The sequence below is a fragment of the Muscardinus avellanarius genome (assembly GCF_963383645.1).
Source record: "Muscardinus avellanarius genome assembly, chromosome: 11".
In the NCBI taxonomy this organism is placed as follows: Eukaryota; Metazoa; Chordata; class Mammalia; order Rodentia; family Gliridae; genus Muscardinus; species Muscardinus avellanarius.
In genome coordinates this window covers 41,021,535-41,042,145 of record NC_137797.1, presented here as the reverse complement: position 1 = coordinate 41,042,145, position 20,611 = coordinate 41,021,535, and the positions used below count along the sequence as shown (strand labels likewise).

The 20,611-nt window shown below is 37.0% G+C and overlaps 1 protein-coding gene across 1 annotated transcript in view; it reads right to left on the bottom strand.

Moving 5' to 3' along the window:
* Positions 1–8,696: 8,696 nt before the first annotated feature.
* LIN7A (lin-7 homolog A, crumbs cell polarity complex component) overlaps positions 8,697–20,611 on the bottom strand; it is a gene marked incomplete at both ends in the record, with an annotated part of 153,593 nt that continues 141,678 nt past the window's right edge. The window contains one exon of the mRNA XM_080705496.1: positions 8,697–8,915. Within this exon, the coding sequence (XP_080561622.1) occupies positions 8,697–8,915 (219 nt within the window). The remainder of the gene's footprint in view (positions 8,916–20,611) is intronic.

Here is a 20,611-nt window from a genome sequence, read left to right as displayed (position 1 = left end):
TAAGTCAAACTAGAATTTTTGTGAGCTAAAACAACAAAAGTGCAAGAGGCAGTAGAAGAAAGACAGAGAGACCGGGAGGGAGTATGGACCAAGCAGAAGTTAGAATGATGCATGTAAAAAGGATCTGACCACCCTGGCTGGCTTCCCAAGGTGGAGGAAGGGGTGATAAGACTAGGTGGAGGTAGGGATTTGTGTAGTCTCTAGCAGCTAGAAAAGGCAAAGAAATGAATGTTCCCCTAGAGCCTCCTCAACCCTAGTGAGACCATGTTGAACTTCTACTGTATCTAAGTACAAAAGAACGTTAAGATTCTCTGAGGAACCTCCATATTTTTATTCATGATGACTGTATTGATTTATATTCCCCCCAATAATGTATAATGGTTCTCCTCTTTCTACATATTTCCCCAACACTTGCTACTTTTTGACTTTTTGGTAAGATCCATTCTAACCGGGGTGAAATCATCATTTATTTTGGTTTTAATTTTCATTTCCCTAATGAATAGCAATGATGAACATTTTTTTCCTATATGTGTTAGTCATTTGTCTTCTTTTGAGAAATATTTATTTAGTCTTTTGGCCTAAATAATAATATTATTATTTAATAACAGGTTGTTATATACAATAATTATTATTATTATCATTATTATTATTGAGATTTTTTCCTTATATATTTTGGACATAAGCCTTTCATCAGATACATGATTTGCAAGTATTTTTTACCAACCTGTGGGTTGCTTCTTAATTGTTTCCTTTACTCTGCAGAAGTTTATAGCCTATTTGTTTATTTTGGTTTTGTTCCCTGTGCTTTTGAGGATATATCCAAAAAAACCTTTGCATAAACTAATGTCTTGGAACACTTGCTCCATGTATTCCTTTAGTAGTTTTATATACTTAGGTCTTATTTTTATTTATTTTTATTTTTTGTGGCACTAGGAGTTAAACCCAGGGAGTTCTACTTCTAAGCTACACATCTATTTTTTATTCTTTATTTTGAAACAGGGTGTCACTAAGTTTGAGAGGGCCTCACTAAGTAGCTGAGGCTGGCCTTGAACCTGTGACCCTCTGATCTCAAAAGTATGTGCCACCATGCCTGGCAGGTCTCATTTTTAAATATTCAATCCATCTTGAGTTAATTTTCGTCTACAGTGTGAGGTAAGGTTCTAATTTATTCCTTTTCTTGTGGATATCTAGCTTCCCCAACATTATTTATTGAAAATATTTGCCGTGTGTGTGTGTGTGTGTGTGTGTGTGTGTGTGTGTGTGCGTGTGTGTGTGTGTGTGTGTGTGTGTGTGCGGTCTTTGCATCTTTGTTGAAAACCAACTGACTATGAGTTTACTCCTGGGCTCTCTCTATCCTGTTCCATAGATCAGTGTGTCTGTTTTTACACTATTATCATGCTGTTTTGATGACTAGAGCTTTTTAGTAGATTTAGAAGTTGGGTAGTATAATGCCCCCACCTTTGTTCTTTACTGTTTAAGATTTATTTGTTCAAGGTCCTTTTTAGTTCTATACAAATTTTAAATTGTATTTTTTCTATTTTCATAAAAATAATATTGGAATTTTGATAGGGATGTCATTGAATCCTACAAAATTTATAATATTTGTATTTATAAGAATTTATAAGATTTGTGCTGGTTTTGTCCATAAATGTATAGTGGTTTTCATTGCAGCAGTACAAAATGAATACAGCAGTATTGAAGGGCTCTGAAGTATTGGGTATTTTCTGGAGATAAAAGGTGAGGGTTGGCCGGGCGTGGTGGCGCATGCTTGTAATCCTCGCGCTTGGGAGGCAGAGACAGGAGGATCGTGCAGGTTCAAAGACAGCCTCACACGCTGGCTTAGGAGACCCTGTTTCCAAATAAAAATGTAAAAATAGGTCTGGAGTGTAGCCCAGAGGTAGAAGGGCTTCCAGGAACCCCAGTACCACCAAAAAAAAAAAAAAAAAGGTGAGGGTTACATGGATATCTTTAATTTAATTTTATGCAGCATGAGAATAAATCCTAAGAAAGTTCAGGAAGGTGTCTACAAGGTAAAATCAGGGAATCATAAGAAAAATTCCTTTGACCAAAGAGTCACTGGGTCAGAGTGGTCATGACAAGAGTCTTTAAAACCCATGTTTCTGGGTTTGAATCCCGGGCCTATCGTTTTCTAGCTGTGGGATGTGACATATACATTTTAAGCCTCTGTTTCCTACTCCAAATAAGGTTAAAATAATACCAAATCCTCAGAGAGTATCATGGAGATTAAATAATTCAATACATTTGAAGCACTTGAAAGAGCTCTTAGCATACTTTAATTGTTTAATAAATGTTAGTCAGCATTATGACTGGTCCAGTTTTTTTTTTTCCCCCTGACAACTCTAGGCTCCTGATTTTTACTTTTATTTCTGTCATCCTCTGGTACCTGGTTCTCCCAGTGACTGGGACATGGATGTTGGTAGTAAGTACCTTCATTAGGTCATCAGGACCACAGCTGTAGCAGTGGTAACAGAGGTATGGGATGATTTCAGCAGTGAACAAAGGAAAGAAAATAGATATCTGAAGAGCAGGAGGAAAGAGAATCAGCAAGGCCACTGAAAAATGCCAGCTGCCTTGTAAATTGTAAATATTTAGCATGGTTTTCATTGGAACAGACGCTCCACCGTAAGTCCAGAATAGACGGTAAGGACATTTTTGTCTTAATTTTCTTGGAATGCTAATATCTCAAGAAGTATACTCTTTCTTTTTACTTTTAGTATTTGGAAATCTGAGTGAAATATGAATGCATACATGAAGTCACATTTTGACTCTAAGATGCTAAACATTGAGTAAATATAAAATCCTAAAAAAAAGTAGTATCCTAAAAAAAAGTGGTATAGCAAGGAGAAACCTGACATTCACATTTTGCTTCAGATTTTTATCATGTAATTGAAAAATTCATATCTTTGTACATTTTAGGAAATACAATCTATTCTCAGTTATGAAACACAGAAGTTAGGAGGAAATACAATTGATTTTACCTTCTGGGCTATATATATATATATATATATATATATATATATATACATACACACATATGAATATATATATAATATATATGAATATATATGAATACATATATATGTATATATATACATATGAATATATATATATATATATATATATATATATATTAGTTGATTTTTCTCTCTACATATATTGCATTGAAGATTGAACTCAGGGGTGCTCTAACTCTGAGATATACCCCATAGCCCTTTTAATTTTTTGATTTTTGGAAAAGGGTCTTGCTAAGTTGCTGGGGGGCTTGCTAAATTGCTGAAGCTGACCTCGAACCTGTAATCCTCTTGTTTCAGCCTTCCACATACTGGGATTATAGGCATGTGCCACCATGCCTAGCATTTCTAGAGAATTTTACACTAAAAGTATATAAGAGATAAATTCCCTTCTCCCACTACTTGCATTCAACCTGTTTTTCTTTTTTCTTATTTTGGTGGTACTGGGGGTGGAACCCAGAGGCTTTCTACCTCCGGGCTATACTCCCAGACCTTTATTATATTTTATTTTCAAACAGGGTCTCACTAAGTTGCTGAGAGCCTCATTCAGTAACTGAGGCTGGCTTTGAACCTATGTGATCCTCCTGTCTTAGCCTCCCAAGTGCAGGGATTATAAACATGTGCCACCACACCCAGCCTCTATTTTTCATTTTTTATCTACCACTTACTATTGCTACTTACTTCATAATTTTTACCATCTTAGGTAAAAGATATTATTTCTGATTTTAAGAATAAAAATTATGTTTCCCTTGATAATTAATAATGTCTGGCAAGTATTTTGCTTTACCTGGTCTTTGCTTGACTGGTCAGATTTAACAAAGAAAATCTAAGATCTGTTCTATGTTAAATAGGTCAAATAAACTTCAAATTTTCTTCTTAAAACAACTGTAGTATAAGTTAGCAAGTGTAACAAATCCCATTTAATCCTTAAAAATTGAATTAATTAACAATCAAATACGCTCTAATGTAGGTCTCTTTGACTGAATTAACCATAAAATCTGTGGATGACATGACTTGGGTGTATTTTACTTGTACTTGAAATGGTCACAACAGTTTCATCTCAAGGGGCCCGGGGTGATTGTATTTCAGGTGCCATCTTGACAGGCATAAACACAAATTTCACATTCACAAAAATAGAATTAAACTTGTGCAACGTAACAAAACAAAACACAGTTTGAACATGTCTTCTGTTAAAAAAAAAACAACATTCATCTTTGGTGAGAAAACAGTAGGAAATTCTGAGGTGATTTAAGACTGATGAAAGAGAAATAGAATTTATCACACGGCCCAGCAACATTTTATGGCCAAATTGTATATTTCCAAGGATAATTTAAAGAGCACAATATTGGAAGCTTTTACTAGGATCTCAGGAAAGTCTGACTAGCAACATATTTCTTATACTACGGAGCAATTTTACTCAGGGCCAATGTTGTAAAACAAAAGAAATTAGAATTGGCGTGCATCTATATTAACAAAGATGGAAGAAACAAGATTAGCAGAAAGTACACTGGTGTTAAAGTATAGTGGATTATAATTTTTAGTAAAATGATAGTTGACAGGATCTTCAAAGCAAAACTCAGCTGGGCACGGTGGCATAAGCCTAGAACCCTAGGACTTTGGAGGCTGAGACAGGAGGATGGTAGGTTCAATTCCAGTCATTAACATTCAGCCACTAAGCAGGACTCTCAGAAAACTAGTTATACCCTGTTTTCAAAATAAATAAAAAGGGCTGGGTAGCTCAGAGGTAAAATGATCCTGGGTTCAATCCCCAGTATGAGAGAGAGAGAGAGAGAGAGAGAGAGAGAGAGAGAGAGAGAGAGAGAGAGAGAGAGAGAGAGAGAGAATATGACTGGGTACCAAAGAAGGCTATAGGCAAATGATTTTTCCATGGCTGTAATAAATTCATCATAAGTACATCATCCTGGTCCAAGCCGCCATATCTCTTGCCTGCACTACTATATGTTGACCTTCTAGTTGGTGTCTGCTTTCACGCTTAGCCTTCAATAATCTACCATCACAGCAGCTAGAATGTAGACCTTTGTGGTACATAAATCAAAACATGTCGCTCCTTTCCTTGCAAACCTTCAGCATCTTCGCTGAAATGAAATTTAATTGTCCTCAAGGGTTTGCAAGGCTTTCTGTGCCCGGGCCTCCACCCACCTCACTGGCCTCATTAACCCACCGCTGTCCATTCCTTCACATTTACTAGCCCCCAAATATCCAGATTTCCTTTCTGTTCCTCAAGCATCAAATATTTTATGCAGGTATTGCACTAGCTATTCTCTTCTCTTTTTGTGGCTTCTCCTCATCATTCAGTTTCATCTTAAATGTTTTTTTCTTTTGAGAGGTCTTTCCTGACAACCCAGTCTAAAGCGGCCACCTAGCCAGTCCCTATTCAAATAGCCTTATTCTAACTCTGTAAACTACTGGTCCTAATAAGATGTTTTTAATTTACTTGTTTGTTTATTATCTCCTCCGACCAGAATGTTAAGTATCATGATAGCAGGGACTTTGCTTTGTTCCTGCTATTTGTGATGCTCTTTGAACAGTGCCTGGCTCACACCAAATAAATATGTGTTGTCAAGTAAATGTGCTTTTTAGAATGAAAAGTAATTATAGATAAAGATTTAAAAAAACAGTATATGTAATAAGCAAGAAGGCAATGAAAGATAGATTGCTGAATTTTCAGGGGTGCCAGAGGACAAATCCCATATGTTTTTTCTTCCTTTTAAAAATTTTAAGAGAATTTCATTGGTACAATGTAATTATACATTATAGTGAGATTCAAAATGATACATTCATATAGGCACACAATGTTTCTTGGTGTGTTTCCTTTGCACCCTGCCCCACTCTCCTCTCTTCCCTCCCCACATACTAGTGAGCCTGGTAATGATACCTTCATATATAAACATGTTATTTGATCTGTTTCCTTCTCATGCCTTTTTTTCTTCTCCTCTTCTCCTCACCCAGATTCTCTCCCACTATACTACTAGTCTCACTCCTCATTTTCAGGAAGTCTCTTTTTCTTCCTATTTTCTCTCTAGCTTCTGCATATGAGAGAAAGCCTAAGACTCCTGATTTTCTACAACTGGCTGATCTCACAGCATGATATGTTCTAGGTCCATTCGTTTTCCTGAAAGAAAATAATTTTGTTCTTTTTTTTTTTTTTTTTTTTTTTTTTTTGCGGTGCTAGGCATGGAACCCGGGGCATTCTACCTCTGAGCTACACCCCCCAGCCCTATTTTTTATTCTTTATTTTGAAATAGTGTCTCACTGAGTCACAAAGGGCCTCACTAAGTAGCTGAGGCTGTCCTGGAACCTAGATCCTCCTGTCTCAGCCTCTTGAATGCTGGGATTACAAGCGTGTGCCACCACGCCCGGCTTTTTTTTTTTTTTTTACTAACTCCACTGCATGCATATGCACATTTATCTGCTGAAACACACCTAGGTTGGTTTTATAATGTGGATTCTGTGAATTGTGCTGCTTTAAACATGGGCATGCATGTATTGTGGCATGCTGACTAATTCTTTTGGAAAGATGCGGAGGTGTGGGACAGCTGGGTCATATGGCGGTTCTGTTCCCGGTCTTTTGAGGAACCTTCAGATTGAGCTCCACAGTGGTTGGGCTAATTTACAATCTCACCAACAATGTGCAAGTATTTCTTTTTCCCCATATCCACACCAGCATTTATTAATGTTTGTTCATACATGCGTGTGTGTGTGTGTGTGTGTGTGTGTGTGTGTGTGTGTATGTGTGTGTGTTAAAGTGAGCCTGGGTCTTAGTTTCAGTAATGCCATGATGTTACCCTAGGTGACCCCAAGGCACTAATGTTTCTCAGCCTGAGAAAAGGGTTACCAGGTACCTTGCTAGTCACACACAACTGCCTGTTTGGCTTCTCTAACTCTTGCTCAGTTTGTAGCTGCAAAGAAACAGAGGAACTTTCTATCCTTAAAACAATCAAAAAGTGGACAATAGAAGGGACTGACATGAGTTGTTGAGCTCCTGCACAATGCTGTCCTGATTTCTGTACTTTCTGCTTGACTTGCACACCCACTGAAGGAAACTATTGGGAGTTGTCAATATCTTTAAGCTAAACTCTTTACTCCTGGGCTTGTGATTTTGATGTATAAAAGAAGCCCTGAGAAATGGCTTGGGGCTGCACTCAGGACTAAACACCCTGGAGTGTAGTCACCGGTCAGCTAATAAAGACTTGGCTGCTCTATAACGTGTGTGTGTGTGTGTGTGTGTGTGTATGTGTGTGTGTTACTAGAAATTGAACACAGAGGCATTTTACCTCCAAGCTAATACCCTCAGCCTTTCTTAATTTCTATTTGGAAATAGGAAAAATTTTTTATAACTTTAGAACATCTGATATGGGCAGATGTAATAACTGGTGGCACAAGAATAAAAATAATCCTTTGCTACTTGTAAGTGTGGTTATGGGGAATCCACCAAAGCCATTGCAGATTTAGATTGGTTACCCAAAGAATAAAAAGGAAAGGAAGGATGTGATGATAATGTGATGATACTTTACTTGAAAGATTTCTCTCCCCCCACCCCCAGAATTAGGGATAATGTATAATAAGGGCCTAACCACATAGGGGATACTTCAAAGAGGCAGCTCTTAATATTAACACTTTTTTTCCCTATATTTTTTTCAAAATACACAGCAAGGCTTCATTTAGCATTCTTTGTCACCAAGTAGAATTTGGAAGAAGGAAGGAGAATGTTAGACATATTTTATATGAGTAACTAAAAAGAACTTCAAAAGCTCTTAGATCATGAGGAGTGGCAGATCTCTACTTTATTCTTTGGGATGGTACAGTTTTCCAGTAAGTTGTGGGTTAGTATTCTAAAGGAGACCTTGGGAAGATCAGTGCTATATGCTATATGGTTGTACAGTTTTTACACTTTGTAAAGGCCTCTGGGCAAGGGATGAGTGAGGACTTGGACCCAGCTCACACTCTTACCACATAAAACTGGGTAGCACAGAGGCTATATTTTCCTAATTTGTATAAAGACATTCTAGGATCTGTATTTTTTCCTTTCTTTCCTTTCTTTTTCTTTCTTTCTTTCTTTTTTTCTTACAGAATTAGGGATGTAGCCCAGCCCAGACCTATTTTTATTCTTTATTTTGAGACAAGTCTCACTGAGTTGCAAAGGACCTCACTAAAACTGCGGTCCTCCTGTCTCAGCCTCCCAAATTCTGGGATTAGAAGCCTGCACCACCGTGCCAGGATCTTTATTATTTTCCAAAATATCTTACATTGGTTGAGAAAGTGGCTGACTTGCAGATTAAGTAACTCTCCTGTTTACATTATTTTAGATCACTGTCTTTTTGTTTATGTTTGGGCTATTAAATGTAATGTTTCTGTTTCACAACAACAACAACAACAACAACAACCAAAAAAACTGGGCAGATGGTGGAGGTGTTTGAGGATTGAACCTATGGGCTTTCTACTTTCAGGCTATATTCCATCCTTTTTTATTATTTATTTTCCAAAATGGTTTAAGTTTCTCAGTTTGGTCTTAAAACTGTGATCCTCTTGTCTCAGCTTCCCCCAATACTGGCTTTATAGGCATGTGCCACCACGCCTGGCAAAACAAACAAATTTTCATAATACAGGAGGGACCTTCCTCCTATGGAATAAGGCGCTTCTCACCTATGACATGTGGTTCTGCTGTGTTTGTTGCTGCTGTTGTTGTTGCTGCTGCTGAATGAGCAATTGCTGCTGCTGCCGACGCCGGGCTGTCCGGAGCTTTTCAAAGCGAGCCTCCATTTCTTCCAGGACTTTGGGAGTATACCGGACCACCAACTTCACGCTGTCCTTGGCAGCCTTGAGGAGCTCCACAGCTTTCTCGTGGTGCTCTCCTTCCACACTCTGAAAAGACAAGGGATTTCGTGAAGGGGGAGCTTCGCTGTTCTTTCCAAGAGACTATCCTCAAGTTAGTAGCTTAGTAGAACTCCAAAGTTTGAAAGTTCAAGAAGGATGGTAAGTGGGATCACTATCATTTATTATGTTCACAGCTGAAACTAGCTGATTTGGGCTACTTTAGGGTACAGAATTGATTGCATGGCATTCAAATTGTGAGGGTGAAAAATAGAGAAGACCTAAATGATAATGCTAACATTGAGAATGGTAACATAAGGATATCAATATTATCTGGAAGAGTAAATACAGTCTTTGGGGTTTTTTAAAATTTATTTTGTCTTTTTGTGTGTGTGTGTGGTGCTGGAGATTGAACACAGGAGCATTCTACCTCCAAGCTACATCCTGATCCCTATTTTTATTTTTATTTATTCATTTTTTAATTTGGAAGCAGTCTCACTAAATTGCTGAGAGCCTTGCTAAGTTATGCAGGCTGTCTTCCAACTTGTGAACCTCCTGTCTCAGCCTCACACGTATAAGAGTTACAAACATGCACCACCATGCCTGGCTGTTATTATTGCAGTCTTTAAAGAACAATTTGAAAAAAATGTAGTAATGCTGACTTTTCCTATTCAGTTAGTGAATTTATTAAGAACTTATAATGATTCAAGTAGCTATGATTGATATAATATAGTAGAATATATAAGAGAATCCAAAAGGAGAGCCATCATATATAAAACTTTAGTATATGATAAATGTGGAAAATAGATCATAGGAGAAGATTATTAAATAATGATGCTGGGATAAACAATAATTAAATAATATAATATAACAGAAACCCCATACTCATACTCTATGCTAAATATATTATTTAAAATATCAATATAAAATAAAATCATAAGACAACTGAAATAAAACAAAGGTGGATATACACCATCTTGCAATGGAAAAAGGAATATTAGATAAAAATAACAAAGCGAAAAGTCATAAAATCAGATTTTAAAATTTCAAGTTTCAACACTGCAAACAATTTAAAAAGGTAAATAACGAACCAGAAAAATTCTAGCAATATATGAATCAATCAATTGATCCTTTCCATAGGAAGAGCTCTTAAAAAGTCAATAAAGATCTAAGCAAAATAAATAAGTGACATGCATAGACAAATAGTAAAAAATATTATGGTCTTGAAATCCAGAAGATGTTCAATTTCCCTAATAGTTTAAATGAATGCAAAATATTACATTTTAAGCCAAAATTAACTTAAAAGTTTAAAATACAGCATATGGATAAGGATGTGGATAGATGGGACTTTCATAAACTGCTAATAATTTAACAAAAATGGGAACTGTTTTTCAGAAGACCACGATTATTATTCACTGAGTAGCTCTTTTTAGCGAATAACTTTGCTTTTTCAGAGAAATTTACTTATGATACATCAGATGTGTATACATACCTGTAAGTTTTATCTAAAGGAAAGCAATAAATAAATAGCTTCTTGGCTTTTGAGTTTCAAAAGATCTTTTGAACATCTTGTCGTAGAGTAGACAGTGGGTGAGAACACTAAGCTTACTCCAGGTGACTACAAAGCTGCTTTGTTATCTAACCTTCTAAAGACTCTCTAGGTTGTGAGAGTAAGAAACAAAAAGGAAGAAAGTTGTAATCGGATTTTATGGGACTCTATAAATAAAGAAGACTCTGCCTCCTAGCCCTCTGAGCTAGTTCCCAGGGCAGATGACATGACTCTCACTTGACAAGATTCAAGTGTGACGTCCTTTTTGCCTAGTATCTTTAGAAAAGGTCAGAGGAAAAGTGACTGTGTGACATGACAGACAGAGAATGAGGTGGACTTAAAGATCACCAGAACACCTGCGCGTGGTCCTGGGTGGCAGAGAAGGCCAGCCTCAATGGGCTGAGATTGTACTTCACATCCCAAAAAGAAGAGGGGGACTCCAATTGAGTCCACTTGAGTCCGAAGTAGACATCCAATTGAGCGACAGGAGAACAGTCTTAAGTTCACTTCAAGTATAACTTGAGTTTCATAATTAGTACCATTATATAGGTTTTGAAACTTAAAGGATTATATTCCATTCAATCACTTGCTTCAGAAAGGTGGGTGTGACTTGAGAAAGAAAAGGGTTGAATTTAGCAACGGAGTCATCAGTGGTAGCTTGTCAGAACACCAATTGTCAGTTGTTGGAATACTGAGCAGATCATAAGGCTTTTAAAATTGGCCACAGTGAGCCATGGAGGCAACTTATATAACCATTCCTTCATGTTCGGATGAAACAGAAAGCCAAGAATTCTACACAGCTATTAGGTATCTGTGAATTTTTATCTGTGGTTGAAGTCTAAGAAAGTAAGCCTGTACCTTGATGAATTCATTCTTTTAATTATTCATTAAAGATTGGCATAGTCACTTAACAAACTTTTATTAACCACTTATCCTACGAATTACATTCTACCAAATTCTTTATATGAACATGAAAGACAGAAGAGAGCTGTAACAGTATTATACAATCTAAACTGTTTCCAGTGTGCTTGTGATTTCTCTGTAATTTGTCCCAAGATGATCTGCTGCTGTATGGAATTTTCCTTCCTAAGGAAATCTGGGTGAATTTAGGGTACTCTTCTCTGATTTTCTTTTTAATACTAAAATTTACATGTTTCTATGTTTTAATAACAATGGTTCGCTCGTTTTCTAGGCCAGTTGATTACTCTCCAGACTTCTTTCTGGCTTTTATTCTGATTGTTTTTATTTAATAGGGTTGGAGATTCTAGGGCAGGCCTGGAGAGGCCCATTATCCCCATTTAGGCACGGTGCCTGCCATTCGGATTTGACACAGGAGGGCCTGGGCACTAAGGCAGGGGCCACGGGGCACTCATGGCAGGGAGAAATGTGGCCAGCATGCCCCAAGCTCAGCCCTCTGGAACTATCAAGGTGATCCTCCTCCACACAGCAATTTACAAAAAGAAGACTCCATGGTCTGCATAGTCAGAATTGTGGCCCTGAAGCTTTATCCCTGGTGTAGACATTGGCTCAGCTTCTCTCTCTTTGGAATCCAGCAGAATCAATAGGTCTCTGGCTCACCTGCTTCTTTTTCTTCCACACCAGAGTACAGAACCATTATATGGGATCTGAGCTGCACCCCAGGCATTCATTTTTACTGTTGAAAATACTTTATTAAAATATACAAATTAAACAATTAGTCAGTATAATGGGAGCTAAGAGGTGAGTTTAAAAGACACATTTTAAGTAATATAAGCATGCTTGCAGAATTAATTTCAAATAGTCCTTAATTTTGTTTTTAAATTTGTTTTTCAGAAGAATTTCCTGAATCTTAAAGATTGTTCTAAATGCCACTCTTTTTTTCTATTGAATCTGGTGATAATTTTGAGAGCTTATGCTGATTATTTATCTCTGGAGTACTTTCAGTTTCTCAGGATAACATTTTAATAAGGATACAATAGTTTTATCTTCTTTCTTTCTCTTTGTAGGTAAAAATAAAAAAGCAGACTACCTTTCTATGAAAATGTTATTTCATGAATAAAAAGAGGCCAAAATATCTGCTCAATTAGGGCATATATATTGATGTACAAATACTTATTAGGTATTTCTGGAAACTTGAAGGTTTAGCATTTATTTCTGCTTCTGATTTGATCTAATTCATAGCCTTAAGAAAGTACACCTTGTTTCTTGCTAAATATTTAAGACATATTATGAAATGTGATAAATTATCTGTAAATAGTTATTTTTATCAAAGCCATATATAAAAGTTTAGAAATTGTCCCCTATAACAATTAACTCAAATCTGACTAATTACTGAAAATATGTAGCAACCGCTTTCCACAAAGAAAGAGAATGTGGTTCTTAGATGACTTGAGGAGTCCTGGAAGGGTTTCCAATTTTAAACACCCCCTTCCATTTAAAACATGAAATTCTATACTTCTAGGTTTCAGTCACTTGCTTGAAGTTTTAGTATACCTGTTGTAATTTGAGAAAGTTGTTAGCATTAATTAATTTAACATAAGGCTTTCCAGTGGACATCTGGTGAAAGTTGGATTTTATTAAAAAAGCAAAGGGTGATGAAGAAGGTTCAAAAGTAAGCTAGCCACCTGGGAAATATTTTGAACAAAGTGTGGTCCTAAAAGAAAGAGGAGAGAGAGAAACTCTATGTGGGTGGTGTGTTCACGTTGGTGTGTGTGTTGGTGTGTGTGTGCGTGTGTGTGTGGGCGCGCGTGCGTGCATGTGTGTGCGCGTGCGTGCGTGCGTGCGTGTGTGTGTGTGTGTGTGTGTGTGTGTGTGTTTTACTGGGGATTTAATCCAGGGGTATTTTACCTTTGATCTATATCTCCAGACCTATTTTTTCTTTCTTTTTTCCCTTCCTTCCTTCCTTCATCTTTCTTTTTTTCTTTCTTTCTTTATTCCTTCCTTCCTTCCTTCCTTCCTCTCTTTCTTTCTTTCTTTGTGTGTGGTACTGGGGATTTTGAACCAAGGGACATTATACCTGTGAGCTACACCCCCAGCCCTATTTTTTATTCTTTATTTTGAAACAGGATCTCACTGAATAGCAAAGGGCCTCACTGAGTAGCTGAGGCTGTCCACGGACCTGGATCCTCCTATCTCCGTCTCCTAAATGCTGGGATTACAAGTGTGTGCCACCACGTCTGGCGTTATTCTTCATTTTAAAATAGGGTTTCACTAAGTTGTGGAAGGCCTAAGTAGCTGAGATTGTCTTTAAACCTGAGATCCTCCTGTCTCCACTTCTCAAGTATTGGGATTATAAGCATGCACTATCACATCCAGCATGAGAGAGAGAACCTTAATAAAAAAATTTACATAAATCACACATGGCCATGAAAATTCATTGAACTGAACTAAAATGCACTAAGATAAAAATGGATATGCCTGTTCTGGAAATATTTCTATTTGTTATATTTTTATTACTGTTAATTCTTTAAAAAAAAAACTACCTGTGAAAACCAACACAAAAAGGAGTTAATTATTTTTTCCTGTTTTCAAAATTCATAAATATAAGCAAATAAAATACTAAACATATATAAAACCATAAGAAGTGGATCTCCTGTAGTGTTAATATTTAAAGATAAGTATCTTCAGTTAGGACACTGAGGAAAAAGAAAAAGTAGGTCAGCTACTGACTAGACGGGTGCTTGTTTTTTTTTTTTTTAGCAATCTCTAGGATGCTTTGACGTAAGTTGATTGGGTGGGAGCTTAGCAAATCAGTGGTTGGTAAGTGAATAAACTTTACACATGGTGGCACTGTGACCTTTCAGTGGTTTATCTATTCTACATAATGTGAGATATCAAAATGTCCACATCCTTGTTGATTGAGAATTCTTTCTAATAAAAGATAATTTGGATCTCATGGCATACAAAATTGTGTATATGTGCCCTTCCTTCTATAATAGAGTTACATTTGTGAGAGGAGAGGCACTGAGGATGGAGCCAAAGGCATTCTATCTCTCATTATATTCCTAGCCCTTTTCATTTTTTTAAAAATTTAAAACAATGTCTGCCAAACTTGCTGAGGCTCGCCTTGAACCTGTGATCCTCCTATCTCAGCCTCCCAAGTACTAGGATTAGAGGCAGTGCTACCATGCCCATTGAGAGTTCTATTGTATACTGGCTAGACCTCAGATAGAAGAGATGACTGCACTAAGAAGTAATCTTAATATCTGTGCACCATCAGTTGCCAGATGGCCTATGCTAAGGTCTTTATGTAGATTTATCTAGGTGGGGGTTACAGGGACATCCTCCTGACTGAATAAGTTGCTTAAATACTTTGTTGGACAGCCAAGAGTTGGCCATGCCTCTTGGTTACTCCAGACATACCTAGAGCCAATCATATGCATATGGCACTCCTAAGTGATATCAGCCATTCCTTTGGATTAAGAGTCTGATGATGTTATCAGGGAGCAAAGGATATCAAAGCAATTAAGTTATAATATCTCAGTGCAATTAAGTAGCTCAGAAACTCAACTATTATACCTGAAAAGGCCATTAGAAACTAATCTCATTTATCTCCTTGTGTCGTAATTCACAAAGAAACAAAGAGTGTCTGGGATCTAGCCTATTATATACATTTGTTACTCTCAAGACTAGACTAGAATTCATTATTATTAATGACTGCTTTTTTCAACAATGCTATACTGCTTTTCTAGGACAACTAAGAGAGAAATGAAATGCACAGCAGGTCAAGTAAAAGGATAGGAACTAATGGCAAGGAAAGGATCTGCGAACTCCTGGGTGAAAGGTGAGAGTTGGCTAGTGAAGAAGGAACAGCATGAGATTACCTGAAGGGCTCAGTGTTGGTGGGTTATGGGTCTCAGCTTTGAAAAGGCCCAGCATAGCCAGAGACATACTCTTTTCACACAGAAATAATGGTGATTATTATATTTTTTGTTCTCTTTTTTTTGGTCTGTACAAATTTATTAAAATTAAAAAGTATTTAATTTTCTATCCCATGAGCATTTATTCAGCTGCCTTTCAAAGGGTAAGCCACATGGTTGCTGATGAAATAATAACCTTTGAAGTTTTCAGGATAACAGAAACCTGTCTTATCCAAACATGATTTCTTAATCTTGAAATTAATGCAGAGTATAGGATAAGACATCTGCAGACACATCACATCATTATTGTAACCCAAATCTCTGACATGTTCCATGAAACAATAAAAGGCTAAATTCTCTTCAAGGGTATAAAATTAGGTTGTTCAGCCAGACCATTTTGTTCGTATGATAGTTTTCTTTCTATTAAGATGTTTTAATATTATTTGAGTATGTATGTTTATACATATAAATGTATTTGTATATATATTCCCACACTTATAGAGCATTTATTTAGTGCAAGGCTAGTTGCTTTACATGTATTACATGTAATAAAAACTGGAACGAGACAAGGATGTCCACTATCACCACTTCTCTTCAATATAGTACTAGAGACTCTAGCCAGAGCAATAAGGCAAGAAAAGGAAATCAAAGGAGTACAAATAGGAAAAGAAGAACTTAAGCTTTCACTATTTGCAGATGACATGATACTTTATTTAGAAAACCCAACAAACTCAACCAAAAGGCTTATAGAACTGATCAACAAATTCAGCAAGGTATCTGGATACAAAATCAATCTTAAAAAATCAGAAGCTTTACTGTACACCAACCATAAACCCACTGAAAAAGAAATTCAGAAAACACTTCCACTCAGGATCTCCCACAAAAAAGTAAAATACCTAGGAATAAACTTGACCAAGGAGGTAAAAGATCTCTACAAAGAAAATTATAAAACACTGAAAAAAGAAATCGAAGAAGAACTTAGAAGGTGGAAAGATCTTCCATGTTCATGGATTGGCAGAATAAATATCATTAAAATGGCCATCCTCCCAAAAGTGATCTACCTATTTAATGCAATGCCCATTAAACTACCAAGATCATTCCTCACAGACATAGAAATATCAGTCCTTAAATTTATCTGGAATAACAAAAAGCCCAGAACAGCCAAGGTAGTTCTCAGCAACAAACACCACACAGGAGGAATCACAATACCTGACTTTAAACTATACTACAAAGCCATTGTAATAAAACAACATGGTACTGGCAAAAGAACAGATATATAGACCAATGGAGCAGAATAGAAGACCCAGAAACAAGTCCACACACTTTAGCCAATTGATTTTTGAAAAAGGGGCCAAAAACATACACTGGAAAAAAGATAGCCTCTTCAACAAATGGTGTTGGCAAAACTGGTTAACCATATGCAGAAAATTGGATGTTAATCCCACTTTTTCACCCTGTACAAAAGTCAACTCACGATGGATCAAAGACTTGGAAATTAAACCAGAGACTTTGAAGCTCCTTGAAGAGGGCATAGGTCCAACACTACAACACATAGGCACAGACAAACATTTCCTCAACAAGACCCCAAAGGCACAAAAAATTAAAAGGATAATCAATACATGGGATTACATGAAACTGAAGAGCTTCTGTTCAGCAAAGGAAACTATCAAGAACCTCAATCGAGAGCCAACAGAATTGGAGAAGATTTTTGCCACCTACACCACTGATAGAGGACTAATATCTAGAATATACAGAGAACTCAAGAAACTCAACACTAAGAAAACAAAGCATCCAATAACAAAATGGATACTTCACAAAAGAAGAAATTCAAATGGCCAATAAATGCATGAAAAAATGCTCAACATCACTGGCAATCAGAGAGATGCAAATCAAAACTACCCTGAGATTTCACCTAACTCCAACTAGAATGGCCATCATTCAAAACACAAACAACAACAGATGCTGACAAGGATGTGGAGAAGTGGGAACTCTAAGACATTGTTGGTGGGATTGCAAATTAGTGCAACCACTTTGGAAAACAGTATGGAGAATCCTCAGAAGAATGGGAACAAACTTACCATTTGATCCAGCAATACCACTGTTGGGTATCTACCCAAAAGAAAAGAAACCAAACTACCAAACTAATGCATGTATATCTATGTTCATAGCTGCCCAATTCACCATAGCCAAACTATGGAACCAGCCAAGATGTCCATCAACAGATGAATGGATTACAAAACTGTGGGATATGTACACAATGGAATTTTACTCAGTCATCAAAAAAAACTCAATTACGTCATTTTCAGGGAAATGGATGGAACTGGAGGACATTATGCTAAGTGAGATTAGTCAGGCACAAAAAATAAGAAATCAGATGCTTTCCTAATATGTGAGAGTTAGGGAGAAAAGAGGAGCAAACAAGACAACCTAAAGGAGGAGAAAGGAGGGGGGAAGAGGAAAATCTCTAAAGCACACAATATACTTAAACATATCGAAGTCAATCACTAAGCCAAGCAAGGGAGGGAGGGACGGAGAGGGAATGGGGTGGGATTTGGGTAGGGGTTAAATCAGCGATGAGTACATGTTTGTACACACAAGTTTTTTACCCCAATAAGTTGAATGAATATAATGCACCAATAAAAAAAATTAAAAAAATAAATAAAAGAAAAAATAAAAATAAAAATAAAAGAAAAAATGAGCTTCAATAAGAAAAAAAATTCTCACAATAAATGTATAAGAAAGATAATGGAAAAGTTAAGCAATTGTTCTAAGTCCCCAGGTAGTAGGTAGAACAGACACATTAACTAAGATCTATCTATTCCTAGAGCCTAAGCCAATCCATACCAATCCACAACCTAAAAGAATACAACAGCTTGGTGGGGTGGCGCACACTTGTAATCCCGGAGTTTGGGAGGCGGAGACAGAAGGACAGGTTGGAAGCCAGCCGTGCTGGCTTAAGAGACCCTGTTTCCAAATAAAAATATAAAAAATAGGTGTCTGGGAATGTAGTTCGGAGGTAGAAGGATTTCCAGGAACCCCAGTACCACCAAAAAAAAAAAAAAAAAAAAAAAGGAATACAATAAAGAAAAAGTAAATATTTCACAGGTGGCTTTTCTGATTCATGGTGATTTTCTTAGATCAGACATTTTAAAACCTGTATTTTCAGAGATCAACTGAAAAAAAGACTTTTTTAAGTAGAGATACCTAGGCTGTTTTTAGACTTGTCATATCAAAAATCAGCAACATGATCTAGAACTGTGGGACTATGTGTGAAATTTTGATCTTTCCAGCTCTTATGGTTTGGATCTGAAATGGTCACCCAAAGCCCATGTGTGGAAAGCCTGGTCCCTAATGCAGCAAGGTTCAACTGTGTGGCACTGCTGGAGGAAATGGGTTGCTGGGGCATGGCCTTCAAGACTCTATCCCAGGCCTTTTCCTTTCTCTTCCCCTCGGCTTCTCGCTGCAAAGAGCTGAGCAGCTTCCTTCCTCCAGGTTCTGTTACCATGATGTTTCTGCCTTGGAGTTAGCCAGCCATGGACTGAACCTCTGAAACCAGGAGCCAAATCATTCTTTCCTCCTCTAAGTTGTTCTTGTCAGGGTTTTTGGTCACAGCAATGCAAGGCTGGCTAACACACTAGTCAGTCACCGAAGGGCAGATTCAGGTTTTGACACCCTTCTTTGGACCGTCACCCATCCAAACAGTAAATGCCATTTCAAGAGTTTTTCTCATATGTTACTGAGGGAAAAAGTGTTGGTCTGATGAAGAAAATCTTATAAATCTGCTCTGGTATAGTTCTATATTCAACAATTTTGGTCAAAAACAAAAACAAAAAACAGTTTTGCTAAGTTGGTATTGATTCATGAAATCAATATTTCTAAACCAGCTACAGGATATATTCAGAAAAGAACTTCGTGATTTTTTGATCCATATCTTTTCTCAAATATGTTAATTTTCCTGTTCTAAATGTATTACCTTTTGCTTAAAAAAAGTGGCAAGTGTATAAAAAGTATCGCATTTATTCCTTGGGAACAATATGCTAATGCACTCTCAGAGTCCTTTTGTTCTTGCCTAAATGCTAAAATCTGTCTCAGTGTACTATCATTTATCAAGCCACAATCATTCTGCTGCAAGTCGACTGTCCAAGGACAGGGTGAATCTTAATTATCGCTTTCTATGCCAGTGTGTATTATGAGCTCAATAAATACCTAGTCAATGAATAAAGCATCTTGTTATCTGCCTACTTATCTATCTACTTATATATTACATTGCATATGGTATACACATATAATATAGATATTACATATTCATATTGTATAGTACATATATGCATATAGATGTACGTGTGTATACATGGTATTTTTCCTATCAAGCTAAAGAGCCCGTACTGCCTAACGGGCATATTGGAGCTTTTTTATTTGCAGTTATGTGAATCTAAAACAAGCTGCTAATGTTTCCAAGCCTCAATTTTCTCATCTATAAAGTGGGTATCATAGAGTACTTACTATATAGCAAAATTAGGAGTGTTAACTAATATGCACAAAGCATTTGAAAAAAATGCTTGGTATGCCCAAAGAGTCCAGCAAAGGTCCCTTTCTGATTTCCTCTGTGACACTCTTGCTTTTACACTTCAGATGCTCAAGGACAACAATGGCAGCAGCAAAAATACAACTGTGGCTTTGGAGTAGATAGAAGTTTTCTTTGCATTATATAAGAAATAATAGTTTACTAAATAGATTAATAGCCTGTGGAGCTTCTTGGAAATATGCTTAAAACACCGTAGGTGAATCCACTGCTTTTAATCACCCTCAAGTAATTAAGCAGCATCATTTCCATACATACAATTGATATGCTAATTACCAAAGATCATTAGTTATTCATGCAAAAGGTTTCTTCTCAGCCCCACCCGCTGTCACACTTCATAAAGGGAAGGACCAGTGTGCTGGAAATTCACTTCATAGGAGCATACATAATGCCAGGGAACTTGAGAGAGGAAAATCATTGAATAATCCAACGCCGGCAAAGAGCAACAAGGTTAATGGGGAAAAAAGCGCATATAATTACACATGTTTTTATCCTGTGACAGCGGTTATTAATATAAAAAAGTTTTTAAACTGTGGAAGTGGAGAATGCAACCTGTTAGCAGAGGCCTGGAGTAGGGAGTGAGGAGGCAGAAAACCAAAAATGAGCACCAGCTTTAGAAAACAATCAGCACCAGCCATCAGATATTCACGCATCTAACATTCGTTTGATCTCAGCCCACCATTCAGATGTGAGGACTAAAACTGGAATCAAATCAGCTACTACATCTCAGTTGTAATGCTTCCTAGTAACACTACTCAACCCTTGATGTTCTGGCATC